Source organism: Hyperoodon ampullatus (genome assembly GCF_949752795.1).
Source record: "Hyperoodon ampullatus genome assembly, chromosome: X".
Taxonomy (NCBI): domain Eukaryota; kingdom Metazoa; phylum Chordata; class Mammalia; order Artiodactyla; family Ziphiidae; genus Hyperoodon; species Hyperoodon ampullatus.
The window spans coordinates 68583661-68601858 of NC_136913.1; the positions used below are offsets into that span (position 1 = coordinate 68583661).

The following is an 18198-nucleotide window of genomic DNA, read 5'->3' on the forward strand; positions in this document are numbered from 1 at the left end:
TATACATTTATATAATTTTGTACTTTAAAAACATTTGTATACCATATAATATCCTGACAATAACCTTGTCAAGAAGTCTAGGGAGCATTATTATTACCATTTAATTAATAGGAAAATTGAGACCCAGGAATGATAAATACATTACCTTATGGTAAATAGTTAATGACAGAGTCAGAACCCAAGTCTCTTTACTCCTGGTCCTATTCTCTACCCTTTGAGCAATAGTGCCTCCCTAAATCATTTGTGTTTTCATCTAAGAGTTAAATCTTCATTAGACATTTTAATGTACGTTGCCTTAATGAGTTTTTTTTTATATTACAGGAATATATTGCACTCTTCTGTTTAGAAACCTTGTCTAATAAAATGCTTGGCGAATCCTTCTTAATTGAACTCCTATACAAAGAACCATTTACATGTGAGAAAATCTCAAATGATGAAAAGGAAACTTGGAAAAAGCAGCTTTTAGATATAGAAGACAATTCACTTTCCCCTGATAAAATGGAAAATCAAAATAAGGTCATGAAAGAAAGTTTAACAGAGCAAAGTGATGATAAAAATAAAATAAAATCTGTGGATGAGGTAACTGTAGCAAAATGCAAAAGTGCATCCCTTCCAGGAAATGTTTCTGCTGCGTTGCCCATTCCAAAGAGAGAACATGATGAAAAACAACTAGATTTATACCGATCTTGTTCATGTACAAGTATCTGCCAGAATTATCCGGACCTACAGATTGGAGGAGACCACGTGGGTAACATGTATGATTCCGGCTGCTTTGTGGAACACATACGTGATGATGCTTTTAATGGTCCTCTTTTACTTTCAGTAGATGTACCGTTGGGTCATGCTCCCATCAGTGAAGCTCTAGAGAAACTACCTGCCTCAAAGCTTTTGAATGGGGATGAAATTCGAGAAAAAAGTATGTTGTTTCATAAGCAGCCCCTCTCTAATTCTATGCTTAATAGTTATATGGAAAAAAAAGTGGACGAACTCTACAAACAGTTTTTGGAAGAAAATCTCACTAGGTGCTGCTCTATAACCAATCTTATGGCTTCTAATTTGTTAATGAATAATGTAAATCAGATTAGCCTTCAAATCTCTCAAGAGCAGAACACAGAGGCATCGAAAGCTCGGGAAGTTCTCTTACATTCTTTAGCAAGATGGAATCTCTGTAACATTTCCCACGGAAATAGTTCCGAATTTAGCACTCCTAACTTACAAATTTCAAACAAGAGAAGTAGGGAACTTGTATCACATCTGCAATAAGAACCAACTGTAGGTTGCTTGGACTAGCTTATGAGACTGGAGTAACAGCAGTCTCCTCTGGCTTATTGTGTCACATCAGACCCCTTTGTGGTGTGGTTATTACATTTTTTGAGAAATTATTTGACCAATGGTACATCTGAATTCTTGTAGACGACAATTTAAATGATTGAGTTTTATGACCATATTTTTAATTGTTTTGACATCTTTAATGGTTGCTACATTCAAGTTTGTATATTCCATATATGCTTATCTAATTGCCACCAGCATCCCAAATTGATTACCTTAATCTCACTCATCAGATTTATTTACCACAAAAGTGGTTAAAGAAAATGAGATGAGGAGAGAATTATTGCTCTCAGATACTGAAAAGACAACTAGAAACTGTATCAGACAGGGACATTTCTTTCTCCACAAAAGTGGTTAAAGACATATGAGTAGTGCTTAAATATCTTTCTTTTTATTTTCAACATACAGAATCTTTCACACTGACAATCAGAAATTCTTCAAACAAAAGTTGGATTTAAATGATATTTGACAGAAATGTGGAAGGAGGGCTTAAGGAAAAATGGAGAATTTGCCATTAAGATTTGCAATTGAACTTGATGCTTTTGAACTTTCTTGGGACAAGCATCAACTATTATATATCACTCTGTCATGCATGGTGGTTTTCAGCGATAGGAGGCAGGAAAGCATATACATAGAGTGAACAAAGTGCATAGAGAACCACCATCTAGAAATGAAGAGGATATCCTGGCAATATTTACACTTCTCAGATTATCCTCAATCAAGATCCTGGATTAGGATAAAAGCAGGGAGTTATAGCAATTTTGGAATTAAAATTAATTAATTAATTAACAAAACATACCTAAGAATGGTATAGTTTACTGCAGACTTGGAAACAAGACCCTATACTTTATAGCTCACACTTCTCTCCCAGGTATAGTAAAATGATTGACATGTATTTTGCTTGTAAAATGAAATGGTATGAATTTATGTTATGGAATTGTTATGGTTGCATTTTATATTAATAAGATTTGTACCTTAGTACTCACATATTCTGTTCCAATTATCTCTTTGGTCTTTGATTAAATTTTAAAGAATAAATTACTCAGATGCCCTTATAATTTGTTCTTTTTGATCACACAATCTTTAGTTTATTTTCACTGTCTTCAACTTTCTATGATCTAATAATACGTACCCCTGATTTGTTTCCTGTTCATCAGTCCTTTCTCCAACATCTTCTCCAATAAGCCTCCCAATTCATTTCCACCATTCTGACATTTGATTCTGAAGAGACAATGGATAAGGGTTTTGGAACAACCGACTTAATGTCTTATAGATACAGAAAATCAGTTGTGTGTATATAGTTTTATATATTGCTAAATTTGTGCATTTTAATATGAGTTACCAAAATGATAAAATATTAATGTTAAACTTTATCTTTTCTAAAGTGAATTAAACATCATTGGGCAACATTATTGGTGTGAAGTTTTCTTAGAGATTGTAATATGTATTAATACTTTACAAAGAAGATATATTCATAATAGTATTAAGACTACATAGTATTATATTAAAAAACACAATATTTAGCAAGTACCAAATTTAGAAGTGCATTTAATTATTACTCTAATATTTCAATTTTTCCCTCTTGCTTATGTCATCAAAATTCTTAGTGTTATTTTCATCTTGACCTCATACTTGCTGCCTTCAATGCTTGAATGAAATGTGCATAAGGGGTTGTGGTTTAGCATGTTTGGATCCTAAGTAGGCATTCTTCATTCTATCTTTCATCATGGGTTTCACTTATATGACAATGCAGTTCCATTTTGAAATGTTATTTAAAATGTATGGAATGGGCTTCCCTGGTGGTGCAGTGGTTGGGAGTCAGCCTGCCGATGCAGGGGATGCGGGTTCGTGCCCCTGTCCGGGAGGATCCCACATGCCGCAGAGCGGCTGGGCCCGTGAGCCATGACCGCTGAGCCTGCACGTCCAGGGCCTGTGCTCCGCGGCGGGAGAGGCCATGGCAGTGGGGGGCCCGCGTACCGCAAAAAAAAAAAAAAAGTATGGAATGATAAATTTCTTTCTGTCTCACTTTTTTTGGGAGTTGAAAGTATTACTTTTGTGCTTCTATGAAAATGGAGAATGTTATTGATTCAGCAGTGTGGGAGAATCATCATTTCTGGGTAGGGAAGAATTTCAGCAGGTTAAGAATGACGCCCAATATAATGTTGCTCCCTACCTGTATAGGTCAGTTTAATTTATATCCCATATTTGGATTTCATGTCATTGTTGGAGGGCCCAGAGTGGGTTTGACCCAGTCTCAAGTAATTTTCTGTCAGGAACATCCTTGAATCATTAAAAGCAATTCAAGAGATAGACTATACTGGACTCCTGGAACTTTTAGGCTACATCTCTCTGTCTCATGGGTTAGTGGCCAAAAGAAGCCAGTCTCCCTCAGGTTCCTTTTTTTTTTTTTTTTTTCCCCAGAGGTTTAAGACCAGAGATAATACTAACCTGGTCCATTCAAAGTTGTAAGCAGAATTTCTGGCTCTTTCCAATCTTACCCTTAACATTTAGGTCTTATTAAAACTGGTTTTTGGAAGTGAAGAAACAAAATAAATAGTTTTCTAGGGATATCTTTTCACATGCAATTATCCTTTTTGTGGGGCTGCTTTAGGGCAAGGGTCGAGTAGATCTTTATATATATATATATATATATATATATATATATATATATATACACACACACACACACACACACACACACACACATGTTTATATTAAAATAAAATGAATTACTTTTCAGGTAATCTGACTAATATAACATTACTACATAATGCATGCTTGGATGAACGGTGGAGGGGTGATTTGATGAGGATTAGTATGTATAATAGACTGGAATAATTACGCAGTTAAGTGGGCAATTGTTTTCAGTTAGTACAGGAAGGAAAGAAAACCGTAAAGTTTTCATGCTGGTCATTTGCATGGAAAATTAGCCAATTATCTATGTATGTGCGAAAATCCATGAAAAGCAAAATAATATTTGAAAGCAAAACAAGAAATGATGGCAAAAAATGTTCTCATAATGATAAAGTAAAGATAACTGTCCTTTTGAAAAATGTTCATTGGAAATTTGGGAATTTTGATTCCCATTCATGTAGTGTACTTTTCTTCAAGGTTTAGTAGAAATTTGTAAAAATGTTGGTTTCATATTTATTATGGTATAAATGTACAGCACCACTTGAAATTTTATGAAATATCCTTTATTTTTTCTTGATTAATTCATTTTTAAAAAATTTTTATAATTAATTTTTATTGGAATATGGTTGCTTTACAATGTTGTGTTAGTTTCTACTGTACAGCAAAGAGAATCAGCTATATGTATACCTGTACCCCCTCTTTTTAGGATTTCCTTCCCATTTAGGTCACCACAGAGCACTGAGTAGCGTTCCCTGAGCTATACAGTAGGTTCTCTTTAGCTATCTATTTTATACATAGTATCAATAGTGTATAAGTGAATCCCAATCTCCCAATACATTCCACCTTCCCCTTCCCCCCACAGTATCCATATGTCCGTTCCCTACGTCTGTGTCTCTATTTCTGCTTTGCAAACAAGTTAATTTGTATCACTTTCTAGATTCCACATAAAAGCGGCATTATACAATATTTGTTTTCCTCTTTCTGGCTTACTTCACTGTGTATGACAGTCTCTAGGTCCATCCACATCTCTACAAATGACCCAATTTCATTCCTTTTTATGGCTGAGTAATATTCCATTGTATGTACATACCACATCTTCTTTATTCCTCTGTTGATAGACATTTAGGTTGCTTCCATGTCCTGGGTATTATAAATAGTGCTGCAATAAACATTGGGGTGCATGTGTCTTTTTGAATTATGCTTTTCTCTGGGTATACGCCAAGCAGTGGGATTGCTGGGTCATATGGTAGCTCTAGTTTTAATTTTTTAAGGAACCTTCATACTGTTCTGCAGAGTGGCTGTATCAATTTACATTCCCACCAACAGTGCAAGAGGGTTCCCTTTCTACACACCATCTCCAGCATTTACTGCTTGTAGATTTTTTAATGATGGTCATTGTGAGGGGTGTGAGGTGATACTTCATTGTGGTTTTGATTTTCATTTATCTAATAATTAGTGATGTTGAACATCTTTTCATGTGTTTGTTGGCCATCTGTGTGCCTTCTTTGGAGAAATGTCTATTTAGGGCTTCTGCACATTTTTTGATTGGGTTGTTTGTTTTTTTGTTATTGAACTTCATGAGCTGTTTGTATATTTGGGAGATTAATCCTTTGTCAGTTGCTTCATTTGCAAATATTTTCTCCCATTCTGAGGGTTCTCTTTTCATCTTGTTTATGGTTTCTTTTGCGCAAAAGCTTTTAAGTTTTAAATTAGGTCCCATTTGTTAATTTTTGTTTTTATTTTCATTACTATAGGAGGTGGGTCTAAAAAATCCTGCTGCAATTTATGTGAAAGAGTGTTCTGCCTATGTTTTCCTCTTAGACTTTTAGTGTCTGGCCTTACATTCAGGTCTTTAATCCATTTTGAGTTTTATTTTTGTGTATGGTGTTAGGGAGTGTTCTAAGTTCATTCTTTTTTTATGTACCTGTCCAGTTTTCCCAGAACCACTTATTGAAGAGAATGTCTTTTCTCCATTGTATGTTCTTGACTGCTTTGTCATATATTGGGTGACCATATGTGCATGGGTTTGAAATAGCCTTTTAATAATTATATTTAAGAACATATCTATAAAAATGATGAGAACCAAATAAGGTTTATTGACATCAATTAAAAATACTGAATCATTGCTATGGGCAGATAATTCTTTGAATTGTTCTGCTATTTCTATTTAAAGCTGAGAAATTTCTAGCTTACAGAATTGCAGTATAGTTCTGGTTTTTACTTCCCCAAATTAATAGAGGCAGTTTATCATGAGAAACATAAATTGTCATAAGACGTTGGTTTAGCTGAGAGTGACTGAAGTTCAAAAGTAGGCTATTTCCTGAAATTTATTTCTCTCTATTGTTGTAAACTGGACCCATATTTGCTAAATAGACCTTTGAGTGGGATTGAAAAAGTTTAAGAAATAAGTCAGGATCCCAGTGACTTGTGTGGTTCTGCCCCTCTCCTTTAAATGTTCAGTTCTGTTTTAGGGAAGCCATGTAATTGTAGAGCACCCTTGTACTCTCCTTAGGTAAGGCTTAGGAATTGATATCCAAGAGTTCAAATGATAGGGACCAGCTTATGTCTTGAGCAGACCTCCAAGTCCAGTTCAAGATCAGAATTAATTCTCAGAGCTTTTCATCCTTTAGAACAATCTATCCTCAGGGAACTCCAGGCACTAGGAGAAACTGACTGGCTCTTTATTCATTAAACAAATATTTATTAAGCACTGTGATAGGCAATCCTGACAAATGATGAACAAAATGATACCATTACTACTTTACAGATCAGTTGATATAGAACCAAAGAACAAAAGTAAACCACTGCAATCCAAATTTAGGGTCATGAATGTTATAACATATAGCTCTAGATAATCTCTGCTCGTAGCTCTGCCTGCTTGGCCTACTCATACTCTAGCTTGAATCTTGTATCCAGGGCTGCTATTTGGTTGTCATCCACCAGTGTACCTCTGCTGATTATTAAACATGTTGAAATATTTCTGTACCAACTGGTATGAAGCTGCCCCTCCAAGTCCTACTTCCCCTGTAATTACCTTAGTGACTCTGACTCTTCCCTCTGGACCCTTGTATCTCCTTATGATTCAGCAACTAAACAGACAAATGAAGGGCCTTTAATACTCAGCTCTAATGCTGCCTACTACACTTCCTATTCATATGAGTTATTAAATATGTTGATCTTCACTTCTGCTTGTACCTACTTTAATATTGAGATTCCTGTTACAAAACCCACTCAGTAACGCTATTATTCCTAGAATTGGGCTCTGCTTTTTTCTTGCAACTCTTAAGTAAGTGACGATATATTCATGAACACCGAATCTTTTGACTGGTCTTCCTTACTGTTAGTCATTTTCTTTCATTCTCTCTTGCCTTGTTTTGAATCTTTATTGTTGTGTTCTTCTCTAATGTCATTTTCTTCTTGATATACTAACCAGATACAGGGTGACTTATGAGATTATTGCTTGCCATCTGTTGACCAAATCAAGGGACTCAAGACACAAAAGAGAGGACCATGTCTTGGGTGTCGGATGTTGATTACCTTGAATATTCTACTTTCTATTACCCGAGTTTTATATGTTGCCTCAGACCTAAAAGCTACTGGTATTGCATTGTGCTTCATAAAAAAAAAAAAAAAAACAGCTACTTTTGTTTCAGACACGGAGGAGCTGTACTTTAAAGCTTAAGTATGAAAAATGTCCATGCCTTGAGAAGACTGGCTGTCTATGTGAAGTTCTCTAAATTTCTACTATAGAGCTTTATCCATGTAACTGAAGATTTTATTACCTGTTAAATGTCCATCTACCTAACACGAAGAATGCTATTATTAGTTATTGTCATTTAGTAATATCAATGGCTACCATTTTGAGTATCTATTATATGATAGGCACTCTACTAAGAACTTTACTCACATATCTTTATTTATTTATTTACTTTTAAATTTTATTTCTTTTTTTTGCGGTATGCGGGCCTCTCACTGTTGTGGCCTCTCCTGTTGTGGAGCACAGGCTCCGGATGCGCAGGCTCAGCGGCCATGGCTCACGGTCATAGCCGCTCCACGGCATGTGGGATCTTCCCGGACCAGGGCACGAACCCGTCCCCTGCATTGGCAGGCAGACTCTCAACTACTGCACCACCAGGGAAGTGCTTTACTCACATATCTTATTTAATTATTCCAACAATCTTATTAGATAAGTAATATCATTATCCTCATTTTAGACAGGAGGAAATTAAAGTTGAGATGTAAAACTTTTTTGCCTAAAATCCTACAGCTACTCAGAGTAAGAGTCATTATTCAAATCAGGTCATTCTGACATCAGAACCTATGCTGTTAACCTAGAGTTGCCAGATTTAGCATATAAAAAATTTAAAGTGTCTAGTTAAATTTGAATTTCAGGAAAACAACAAATTACTTTTTAGTGTAAATATATCCCCATGCAATATTTGGGGCACACTTATTTTAAAAACATTGTTCATTTATCTGAAATTCAAATTTAGTTGGGCATCCTGGCATTCTGTATTTTACATGGCAACCCTACCTTAAACACTACCCTTTGCTTTTTCCAGGGTGATTAAAACAGAGTGAAACATTGATAGTGGAGGGAGAGCAGTGGTGCAGAACATGATGGCAGTGGGAGAGAAGTGAGGGACACAAATAAGGGGGGAAAGACCAAGAATTCTGGAGGCTGTAAATGGAAGGTACCATTTTATAAAGTCATTACTTGAAGGAGAGTTGGGGAGAAAGTTTTGTCTCCTGAGGACTTTAAAATAATTTTTTCATTTATTGTAATTGTGTCGAGATAAAACTTTTAATTCTGTTACATGAGTAAAACAGGCAGAAAGAGAGCTAGAAAGAGCAGAGGACTTGCAATGATAAGATTTGTGTTTTAATAAAGTTCCAACTCATCCACTCACTAAACGCCTGGCAAGGCACTTTGCTTCTCCGAGTCTCAATGTCCTTACCTAGAAAATGAGGATAGCAACACTTGCCCCGACTATATCAGAGGACTGTTAAGAGGATTAAAAGGAGGTGAAAAGATTTGGTAAGTAGTTAAAGAGTATTATTATATGTCCTTTTTATAAAAAATCAGTACAATTGTAAAAAATCAATCATCACGTATAACGTTGGGGTGGAGTAAAGATTTATTTTTTGCCAATATAGTTAACACTTGTAATAAATCCCTTCTGATTACTTAACAGGACCATTTAAATGTAAAATAAGAGATGAGAGTCCACACAAACTGTTAGTGTTTACTGCTGGGAGGGGACAGTTTCGTGTTCTACAGGGACATATTAAAAGAAGAAAAATATTTGCCTGCCTTTTTCCAAGTGCCTGAGAAACTTTACAGCATTTTGGTTTATTTATTTTTTTTGTTTCTGATGGAGGAAATCATAGTAAATGCTTTTTAAAGACAAATCATGCTATAAATGTTGGATGAGAGAAACAGAAACTTTTTAAGCTTAATGCACAGTATCTCCTACTACAATGAAGTGTAGTGAGACCAGTGAGAGCTTTTGTGGAAGAGTCACTGAAGGGGTGTTAGGTTTCAACAGCAAATGCTGTAGCTACAGTAGTTTCCCACCCCCACCCCAAGAGAATGTAACATTGGCAGAGAATAGGGTACTACCTGAAAGAGAGAGGTGACTCTATGCCGTTAAGGAAGTGTGACAGCAGGACTGTGCAGTAGGTGAAATTTGTTCCTCTAGTTTCCTCATTCCAGTCCCTTTCAATTATAAAATTTGTAATGGTAATGAGAATAAGTTAGAAATAATGGAGTCCTTATAATTGCAATAGGTAATTCACCTACCTTATAAGACTGTTGTGAGAAAGAAATGAGGTAGTGTAAGTCAAGTGTCACCTCACACGGATCAGAATGGCCATCATCAAAAAGTCTAAATACAGTAAATGCTGGAGAGGGTGTGGAGAAAAGGGAACACTCTTGCACTGTTGGTGGGGATGTAAATTGATACAGCCACTATGGACAACAGTATGGAGGTTCTTTAAATAACTAAAATTAGAACTACCATGTGACCCAACAATCCCACTGTTGGGCATATACCTGGAGAAAACCATAATTCAAAAAGATACATGCACACCAATATTCGTTGCAGCACTATTTACAATAGCCAGGACATAGAAGTAACCCAGATGTCCATCAACAGAGGAATGGATAAAGAAGATGTGGTACATATATACAATTGAATATTACTCAGCCATAAAAAAGAACAAAATAATGCCATTTGCAGCAACATGGATGGACCTAGAGATTGTCATACTGAGTGAAGTAAGTCAGACAGAGAAAGACAAATACCATATTATATCGCTTATATGTGGAATCTTAAAAAAAGGTACAAATAAACTTATTTACAAAAGTAGAGTCATGGATGTAGAAAATAAACTTGTGATTACCAGGGGATAAGGGGGGAGGGATAAATTGGGAGATTGGGATTGACATATACACACTACTATATATAAAATAGATAACTAATAAGAACCTGCTGTATAGCACAGGGAACTCTACTCAGTGCCCTGTAATGGCCTATATTAGAAAAGAATCTTTAAAAAAAAGTGTGGATATATGTATATATATAACTGATTCACTTTGCTGTACATCTGAAACTAACACAACATTGTAAATTAATTATACTCCAATAAAAAATTTTTAAAAAGCTTGATCTCAGACAAAAGTCTTTTCTTTCTTTTTTTCTTCCAGTTTTAATGAGATATAGTTGACAAAAATGTATTAAGATTAAAGCATACAGCATAATGATTTTATTTACATGCATCATGAAGTGATTATCACAAGTTTAGTGAACACCCAACATCTCATATAGATATAAAATTAAAGAAATAGAAAAAACTTTTTCTTTTGCTAAGAACTCAGGATTTACTCTCTTAACAACTTTCATATATAACATGTTGTACAAGAGTCGTTTCTAACTGACTGCAAATATGTCAGTGTTCTTTCTTCCATAGGGGTCTACATGATAAGCCTAAATTCCCAGTGTGTAACAACAGGTTCTATTCTCTAGAAAAAAAGACATTCAAGCTTCATCCAGATACCTATGGGACAAGGATTTGACCCTCTTATCCTAGTTCCTCAAAATTTTACTACCTAGGCATCCCAGGACCTGTTTAGGTATAAAGTAAGTCCTGTGGGGGCAGCAGGGTCATTTTATAAATAGGAGCCAGTGCTCCTTCCTTAGGCAATGTCTTAAGACTTCAGGCTCAGGAAGATGTAAATGGAGGGCTTTCAGAAATATATGACAACAATAGCAACAAATATGATAGAGGAAAAATAAGGGAGGATATATTGTGAGCTCTTGGAAGGTCTTTGCTTTTTAAGTTTAGGTACTGTAGAATTCTAGGACATCATAGATATAAAGTTCCACAGAGATTATCTAGATGGATTTTCACTTCTAAAAACTCCAGAGAACTAAATACCTCTCTCCCTACTGTCTGTGCTCTCTCTCTCTCTCTCTCTCACACACACAGACACACACACACACTTACAATAGCTCAATATGTAAAACAGATATTTGAAGAGTTGCTCCGATTGAAAGAGGAAGAATAAAGATGCTCACATTTTGCCCACATTAAGGCAACCCTTGAGGGGGCTCCTCATAATAGTTTGAAAATTCTTGATCTAATCTAGCACTCTTATTTTATAGATTAAAAATGATACCCAAAGACATGGAAAATTTGTTCAAGCAGTTAGTGAAGGACAAAACTGGCACTGACACCTAGGCATTCTGATTCCCAGTTCAGTTTACTTTCCTTTCCTTTTTTTTTTAACATCTTTATTGGAGTATAATTGTTTTACAATGGTGTGTTAGTTTCTGATTTATAACAAAGTGAATCAGTTATATATATACATGTGTTCCGATATCTCTTCCCTCTTGTATCTCCCTCTCTCCCACACTCCCTATCCCAACCCGCTAGGCGGTCACAAACCACGGAGCTGATCTCCCTGTGCTATGCAGCTGCTTCCCACTAGCTATTTATTTTACGTTTGGTAGTGTATATATTTCCATGTGATTCTCTCACTTTGTCAGAGCTTACCCTTCCCCCTCACCATATCCTCAAGTCCATTCTCTAGCAGGGTCTGTGTCTTTATTCCCATCTTACCCTAGGTTCTTCATGACCTTTTTTTTTCCCCTTAGATTCCATATATATATGTTAGTGTATGGTATATATTTTTCTCTTTCTGACTTACTTAACTCTGTATGACAGACTATAGGTCCAACCACCTCACTACAAATAACTCAATTTCGTTTCTTTTTATGGCTGAGTGATATTCCATTGTATATATGTGCCACATCTTCTTTATCAATTCATTTGTTGATGGACACTTAAGTTGCTTCCAAGTCCTTTCTATTGTAATTAGAGATGCAATGAACATTTTGGTCCATGACTCTTTTTGAATTATGGTTTTTGCAGGGTATAGGCCCAGTAGTGGGATTGCTGGGTCGTATGGTAATTCTGTTTTTAGATTTTTAAGGAGCCTCCATACTGTTCTCCATAGTGGCTGTATCAATGTTCATAACCACCAGCAGAGCAAGAGGGTTCCCTTTTCTCAACACCTTCTCCAACATTTATTGTTTTTACATATTTTGATGATGGCCATTCTGACTAGTGTGAGATGATATCTCATTGTAGTTTTGATTTGCATTTCTCTAATGATTAATGATGTTGAGCATTCTTTCATGTGTTTGTTAGCAATCTATATATCTTCTTTGGAGAAATGTCTATTTAGGTCTTCTGCCCATTTTTGGATTGGGTTGTTTGTTTTTTTTGTCATTGAGCTGCATGAGCTGCTTGTAAATTTTGGAGATTAATCCTTTGTCAATTGCTTCATTTGGAAATATTTTCTCCCATTCTGAGGGTTGTCTTTTGGTCTTGTTTATGGTTTCCTTTGCTGTGCAAAAGCTTTTAAGTTTCATTAGGTCCAATTAGTTTATTTTTGTTTTTATTTCCATTTCTCTAGGAGGTGGGTCTAAAAGGATCTTGCTGTGGCTTATGTCATACAGTGTTCTGCCTATGTTTTCTTCTAAGAGTTTGAAAGTGTCTGATATTGCATTTAGGTCTTTAATCCATTTTGAGTTTATTTTTGTGCATGGTGTTAGGGAGTGTTCTAATTTCATACTTTTACATGTACCAGTCCAGTTTTCCCAGCACCACTTATGGAAAAGGCTGTCTTTTCTCCACTGTATATTCTTGCCTCCTTTATCAAAGATAAGGTGACCATATGTGCATGGGTTTATCTCTGGGTTTTCTATCCTGTTCCATTGATCTATACTTCTGTTTGTGTGCCAGTACCATACTGTCTTGATTACTGTAGCTTTGTAGTATAGTCTGAAGACAGGGAGCCTGCTTTCTCCAGCTCTGTTTTTCGTTCTCAAGATTGCTTTGGCTGTTCGGGGTCTTTTGCATTTCCATACAAATTGTGAAATTTTTTGTTCTAGTTCTTTGAAAAATGCCAGTGGTAGTTTGATAGGGATTGCATTGAATCTGTAGATTGCTTTGGGTAGTAGAGTCATTTTCACAATGTTGATTCTTCCAATCCAAGAGCATGGTATATCTCTCCATCTATTTGTATCATCTTTAATTTCTTTCATCAGTGTCTTATAATTTTCTGCATACAGGTCATTTATCTCCTTAGGTAGGTTTGTTCCTAGATATTTTATTCTTTTTGTTGCAATGGTAAATAGGAGTGTTTTCTGAATTTCACTTTCAGATTTTTCATCATTAGTGTATAGGAATGCAAGAGATTTCTGTGCATTAATTTTGTATCCTGCTACTTCACCAAATTCATTGATTAGCTCTAGTAATTTTCTTGTAGCATCTTTAGGTTTCTCTACGTAGGGTATCATGTCATGTGTGAACAGTGACAGCTTTACGTCTTCTTTGCTGATTTGGATTCGTTTTATGATTTTTTGTCTTCTAGGATTGCTGTGGCTGAAACTTCCAAAACTATGTTGATTAAGAGTGGTGAGAGTGGGCAACCTTGTCTTGTTCCTGATCTTAGTGGAAACGGTTTCAGTTTTTCACCATTGAGGATGATGTTGGCTGTGGGTTTGTCATATACGGCCTTTATTATGTTGAGGAAAGTTCCCTCTATGCCAATTTTCTGGAGGGTTTGTCTCATAAATGGGTGTTGAATTTTGTCGAAAGCTTTCTCTGCATCTATTGAGATGATCATATGTTTTTTCTCTTTCAGTTTGTTAATATGGTGTATCATGTTGATTGATTTGTGTATATTGAAGAATCCTTGCATTCCTGGAATAAACCCCACTTGATCATAGTGTATGATCCTTTTAATGTGCTGTTCAATTCTGTTTGCTAGTATTTCGTTAAGGATTTTTGCATCAATTTTCATCAGAGATATTGGCCTGTAGTTTTCTTTCTTTGTGACATCTTTGTCTGGTTTTGGTGTCAGTGTGATGGCGACCTCGTAGAATGAGTTTGGGAGTGTTACACCCTCTGCTCTATTTTGGAAGAGTTTGAGAAGGATAGGTGTTAGCTCTTCTCTAAATATTTGATAGAATTTGCCTGTGAAGCCATCTGGTCCTGGGCTTGTTTGTTGGAAGATTTTTAATCACAGTTTCAATTTCAGTGTTGTGATCGGTCTGTTCATATTTTCTATTTCTTCCTGGTTCAGTATTGGCAGGTTGTGCATTTCTAAGAATTTGTCCATTTGTACCAGGTTGTCCATTTTATTGGCACAGAGTTGCTTGTAGTAATCTCTCATGATCCTTTGTATTTCTGCAGTGTCACTTGTTAGTTCTACTTTTTCATTTCTAATTCTATTGATCTGAGTCATCTCCCCTTTTTTCTTGATGAGTCTGGCTAATGGTTTATCAATTTTGTTTATCTTCTCATAGAAACAGCTTTTACATTTATTGATCTTTGCTATCCTTCCCTTCATTTCTTTTTAATTTATTTCTGATCTTATCTTCATGATTTCTTTCCTTCTGCTAACTTTGGTGTTTTTGTGTTCTTCTTTCTCCAATTGCTTTAAGTGCAAGGTTAGTTTGTTTATTTGAGATGTTTCCTGTTTCTTAAGGTAGGCTTGGATTGCTATAAACTTCCCCCTTAGAACTGCTTTTGCTGTATCCCATAGGTTTTGTGTCGTTGTGTCTCCATTGTCATTTGTTTATAGGTATTTTTGATTTTCTCTTTGATTTCTTCAGTGATGACTTGGTTATTAAGTCGTGTATTGTTTAGCCTCCATGTGTTTGTATTTTTTACAGATCCTTTCCTGTAATTGATATCTAGTCTCATAGCACTGTGGTCGGAAATGATACTGGATACTATTTCAATTTTCTTAAATGTACCAAGGCTTGATTTTTGACCCAAGATAAGATCTATCCTGGAGAATATTCGATGAGTACTTGAGAAAAATGTGTATTCTGTTGTTTTTGGATGGAATGTCCTATAAATATCAATTAAGTCCATCTTGTTTAACATATCATTTAAAGCTTGTGTTTCCTTATTTATTTTTATTTTGGATGATCTCTCCATTGGTGAAAGTGGGGTATTAAAATCCCTGACTATGATTGTGTTACAGTCAATTTCCCCTTTTATGGTTCTTAGTATTTGCCTTATGTATTGACGTGCTCCTATGTTTGGTGCATAAATATTTAAAATTGTTATATCTTCTTCTTGGATTGATCCCTTGATCATTATGTAGTGTCTTTCTTTGTCTCTTGTAATAGTCTTTATTTTAAAGTGTATTTTGTCTGATATGAGAATTCCTTCTCCAGCTTTCTTTTGATTTACATTTGCATGGAATATCTTTTTCCATCCCCTCAGTTTCACTCTCCATGTGTCCTTAGGTCTGAAGTGGGTCTCTTGTAGACAGCATATAAACGGGTCATGTTTTTGTATCCATTGAGCCAGTCTGTGTCTTTTGTTGGGAGCATTTATCCATTTACATTTAAGGTAAATGTGGAGATGTATGTCCCTCTTCCCATTTTCTTAATTGTTTTGGGTTTGTTATTGTAGGTCTTTTCCTTCTCTTGTGTTTCTTTCCGAGAGAAGTTCCTTTAGCATTTGTTGTAATGCTGTTTGGTGGTGCTGAACTCTCTCATGTTTTGCTTGTCTGTAAAGGTTTTAAGTCCTCCATCACATCTGAATGAGTTCCTTGCTGGATAGAGTAATCTTGGTTGCAGGTTTTTCTCCTTCATCACTTTAAATTTGTCCTGCCACTCCTTTCTGGCTTGCAGAGTTTCTGCTGAAAGATCAGCTGTTAACCTTATGGGGATTCTCTTGGGTGTTATTTGTTGTTTTTTCCTTGATGATTTTAATATGTTTTCATTTTATTTAATTTTTCATAGCTTGATTAATATGTGTCTTGGCATTTTTCTCCTTGGATTTATCCTGTATGAGACTCTCTGTGCCTCCTGGACTTGATTAACTCTTTCCTTCCCCATATTAGGCAAGTTTTCAACTATAATCTCTTCAAATATTTTCTCAGTCCCTTTCTTTTTCTCTTCTTCTTCTGGAACCCCTATAATTCGAATGTTGGTGCGTTTAATGTTGTCCCAGAGGTCTCTGAGACTGTCTTCTGTTCTTTTCATTCTTTCTTCTTTCTTCTGCTCTGCAGTAATTATTTCCACTATTTTATCCTCCAGGTCACTAATCCGTTCTTCTGACGCAGTTTTTCTATTATTGATCCCTTCTGGAGTATTTTTAATTTCATTTATTTTGTTGTTCATCATTGCTTGTTTCCTCTTTATTTCTTCTAGGTCCTTGTTAAATGTTTCTTTCAATTTCTCTATACTATTTCCAAGATTTTGGATCATCTTTGCTATCATTATTCTGAATTCTTTTTCAGGTAGACTGACTATTTCCTCTTCATTTGTTATGTCTGGTGGGTTTTTACCTTGCTCCTTCATCTCCTGTGTGTTTTTCTGTCTTTTCATTTTGCTTATCTTACTATGTTTGGGGTCTCCTTTTTGCAGGCTGAAGGTTTGTAGTTCCCATTGTTTTTTTTTTTTTTGTCTGTCCCCAGTGGCTTAGGTGGGTTCAGTTGGTTGTGTAGGCTTCCTGGTGGAGGGGACTAGTGCCTGTGTTGTGGTGGATTAAACTGGATCTTCTCTTTCTGGTGGGCATGTCCACGTCTGGTGGTCTGTTTTGGGGTGTCTGTGGCCTTATTAAAATTTTAGGCAGCCTCTCTGCTAATGGATGAGGCAGTGTTCCTGCCATGCTAATTGTTTGGCTTAGGGTGTCCAGCACTGTAGCTTGCTTGTCATTGAGTGAATCTGGGTCTTGGTGTTGAGATGAAGATCTCTGGGAGATTTTTGCCATTTGATATTATGTGGAGCTGGGAGGTCTCTTGTGGACCAGTGTCCTGGAGTTGGCTCTCCCACCTCAGAGGCACAGCACTGACTCCTGGCTGGAGCACCAAGAGCCTTTCATCCACACGGCTCAGAATAAAAGGGAGAAAAATTAGAAAGAAAGAAAGAAAGAGGATACAATAAAATAAAGTAAGATAAAATAAAACAACATTATTGAAATAAAAAATTAAAAAATAATTATTAAGAAAAAAATTTAAAAAACAAAATGAAACAAAACAACAACAAAAACAGATGGACAGAACCCTAGGACAAATGGTGAAAGCAAACCTATACAGACAAAATTTCACACCGACGCATACACAAACTCACTCACAAAAAGAGGAAAAGGGGAAAAAATAATATATCTTGCTCCCAAAGTCCACCTCCTCAATTTGGGATGATTTGTTGTATATTCAGGTATTCCACAGATGCAGGGTACATCAAGTTGATTGTGGAGATTGAGTCCACTGCTCCTGAGGTTGCTGGGAGAAATTTCCCTTTATCTTCTTTGGTCACATCGCTCCCAGGTTTCAGCTTTGGATTTGGCCCCTCCTCTGTTTATAGGTCGCCTGAGGGCGTCTGTTCTTCACTCAGATGGGGTGGGGTTAAAGGAGCGGCTGATTCAGGGGCTGTGGCTCACTCAGGCCGGGGGGAGGGAGGGGTGCGGATGTGGGTCGAGCCTGTGGCAGCAGAGTCCGGCGTGACATTGCACCAGCCTGAGGCAAACCATGCATTCTCCTGGGGAAGTTGTCCCTGGATCAAGGGACCCTGGCAGTGGCAGCCTGCACAGGCTCCCCAGAAGGGGAGTGTGGATAGTGACCTGTGCTCGCACACAGGCTTCTTGGTGGCAGCAGGAGCAGCCTTAGCATCTCATGCCCGTCTGTGTGGTCTGTGCTGA

The 18198-nt window shown here is 36.4% G+C and overlaps 1 protein-coding gene across 1 annotated transcript; it reads left to right on the forward strand.

The window, feature by feature from the left end:
* Nucleotides 1-363: 363 nt before the first annotated feature.
* LOC307069728 (TLR adapter interacting with SLC15A4 on the lysosome-like) lies at nucleotides 364-1263 on the forward strand (the record flags this gene model as incomplete). The annotated part of the gene is made up of 1 exon (XM_079728062.1): nucleotides 364-1263. The coding sequence occupies one exon, from the start codon at nucleotides 364-366 to the stop codon at nucleotides 1261-1263; it is 900 nt and encodes a 299-aa protein (XP_079584188.1).
* Between the last annotated feature and the right edge of the window lie 16935 nt (nucleotides 1264-18198).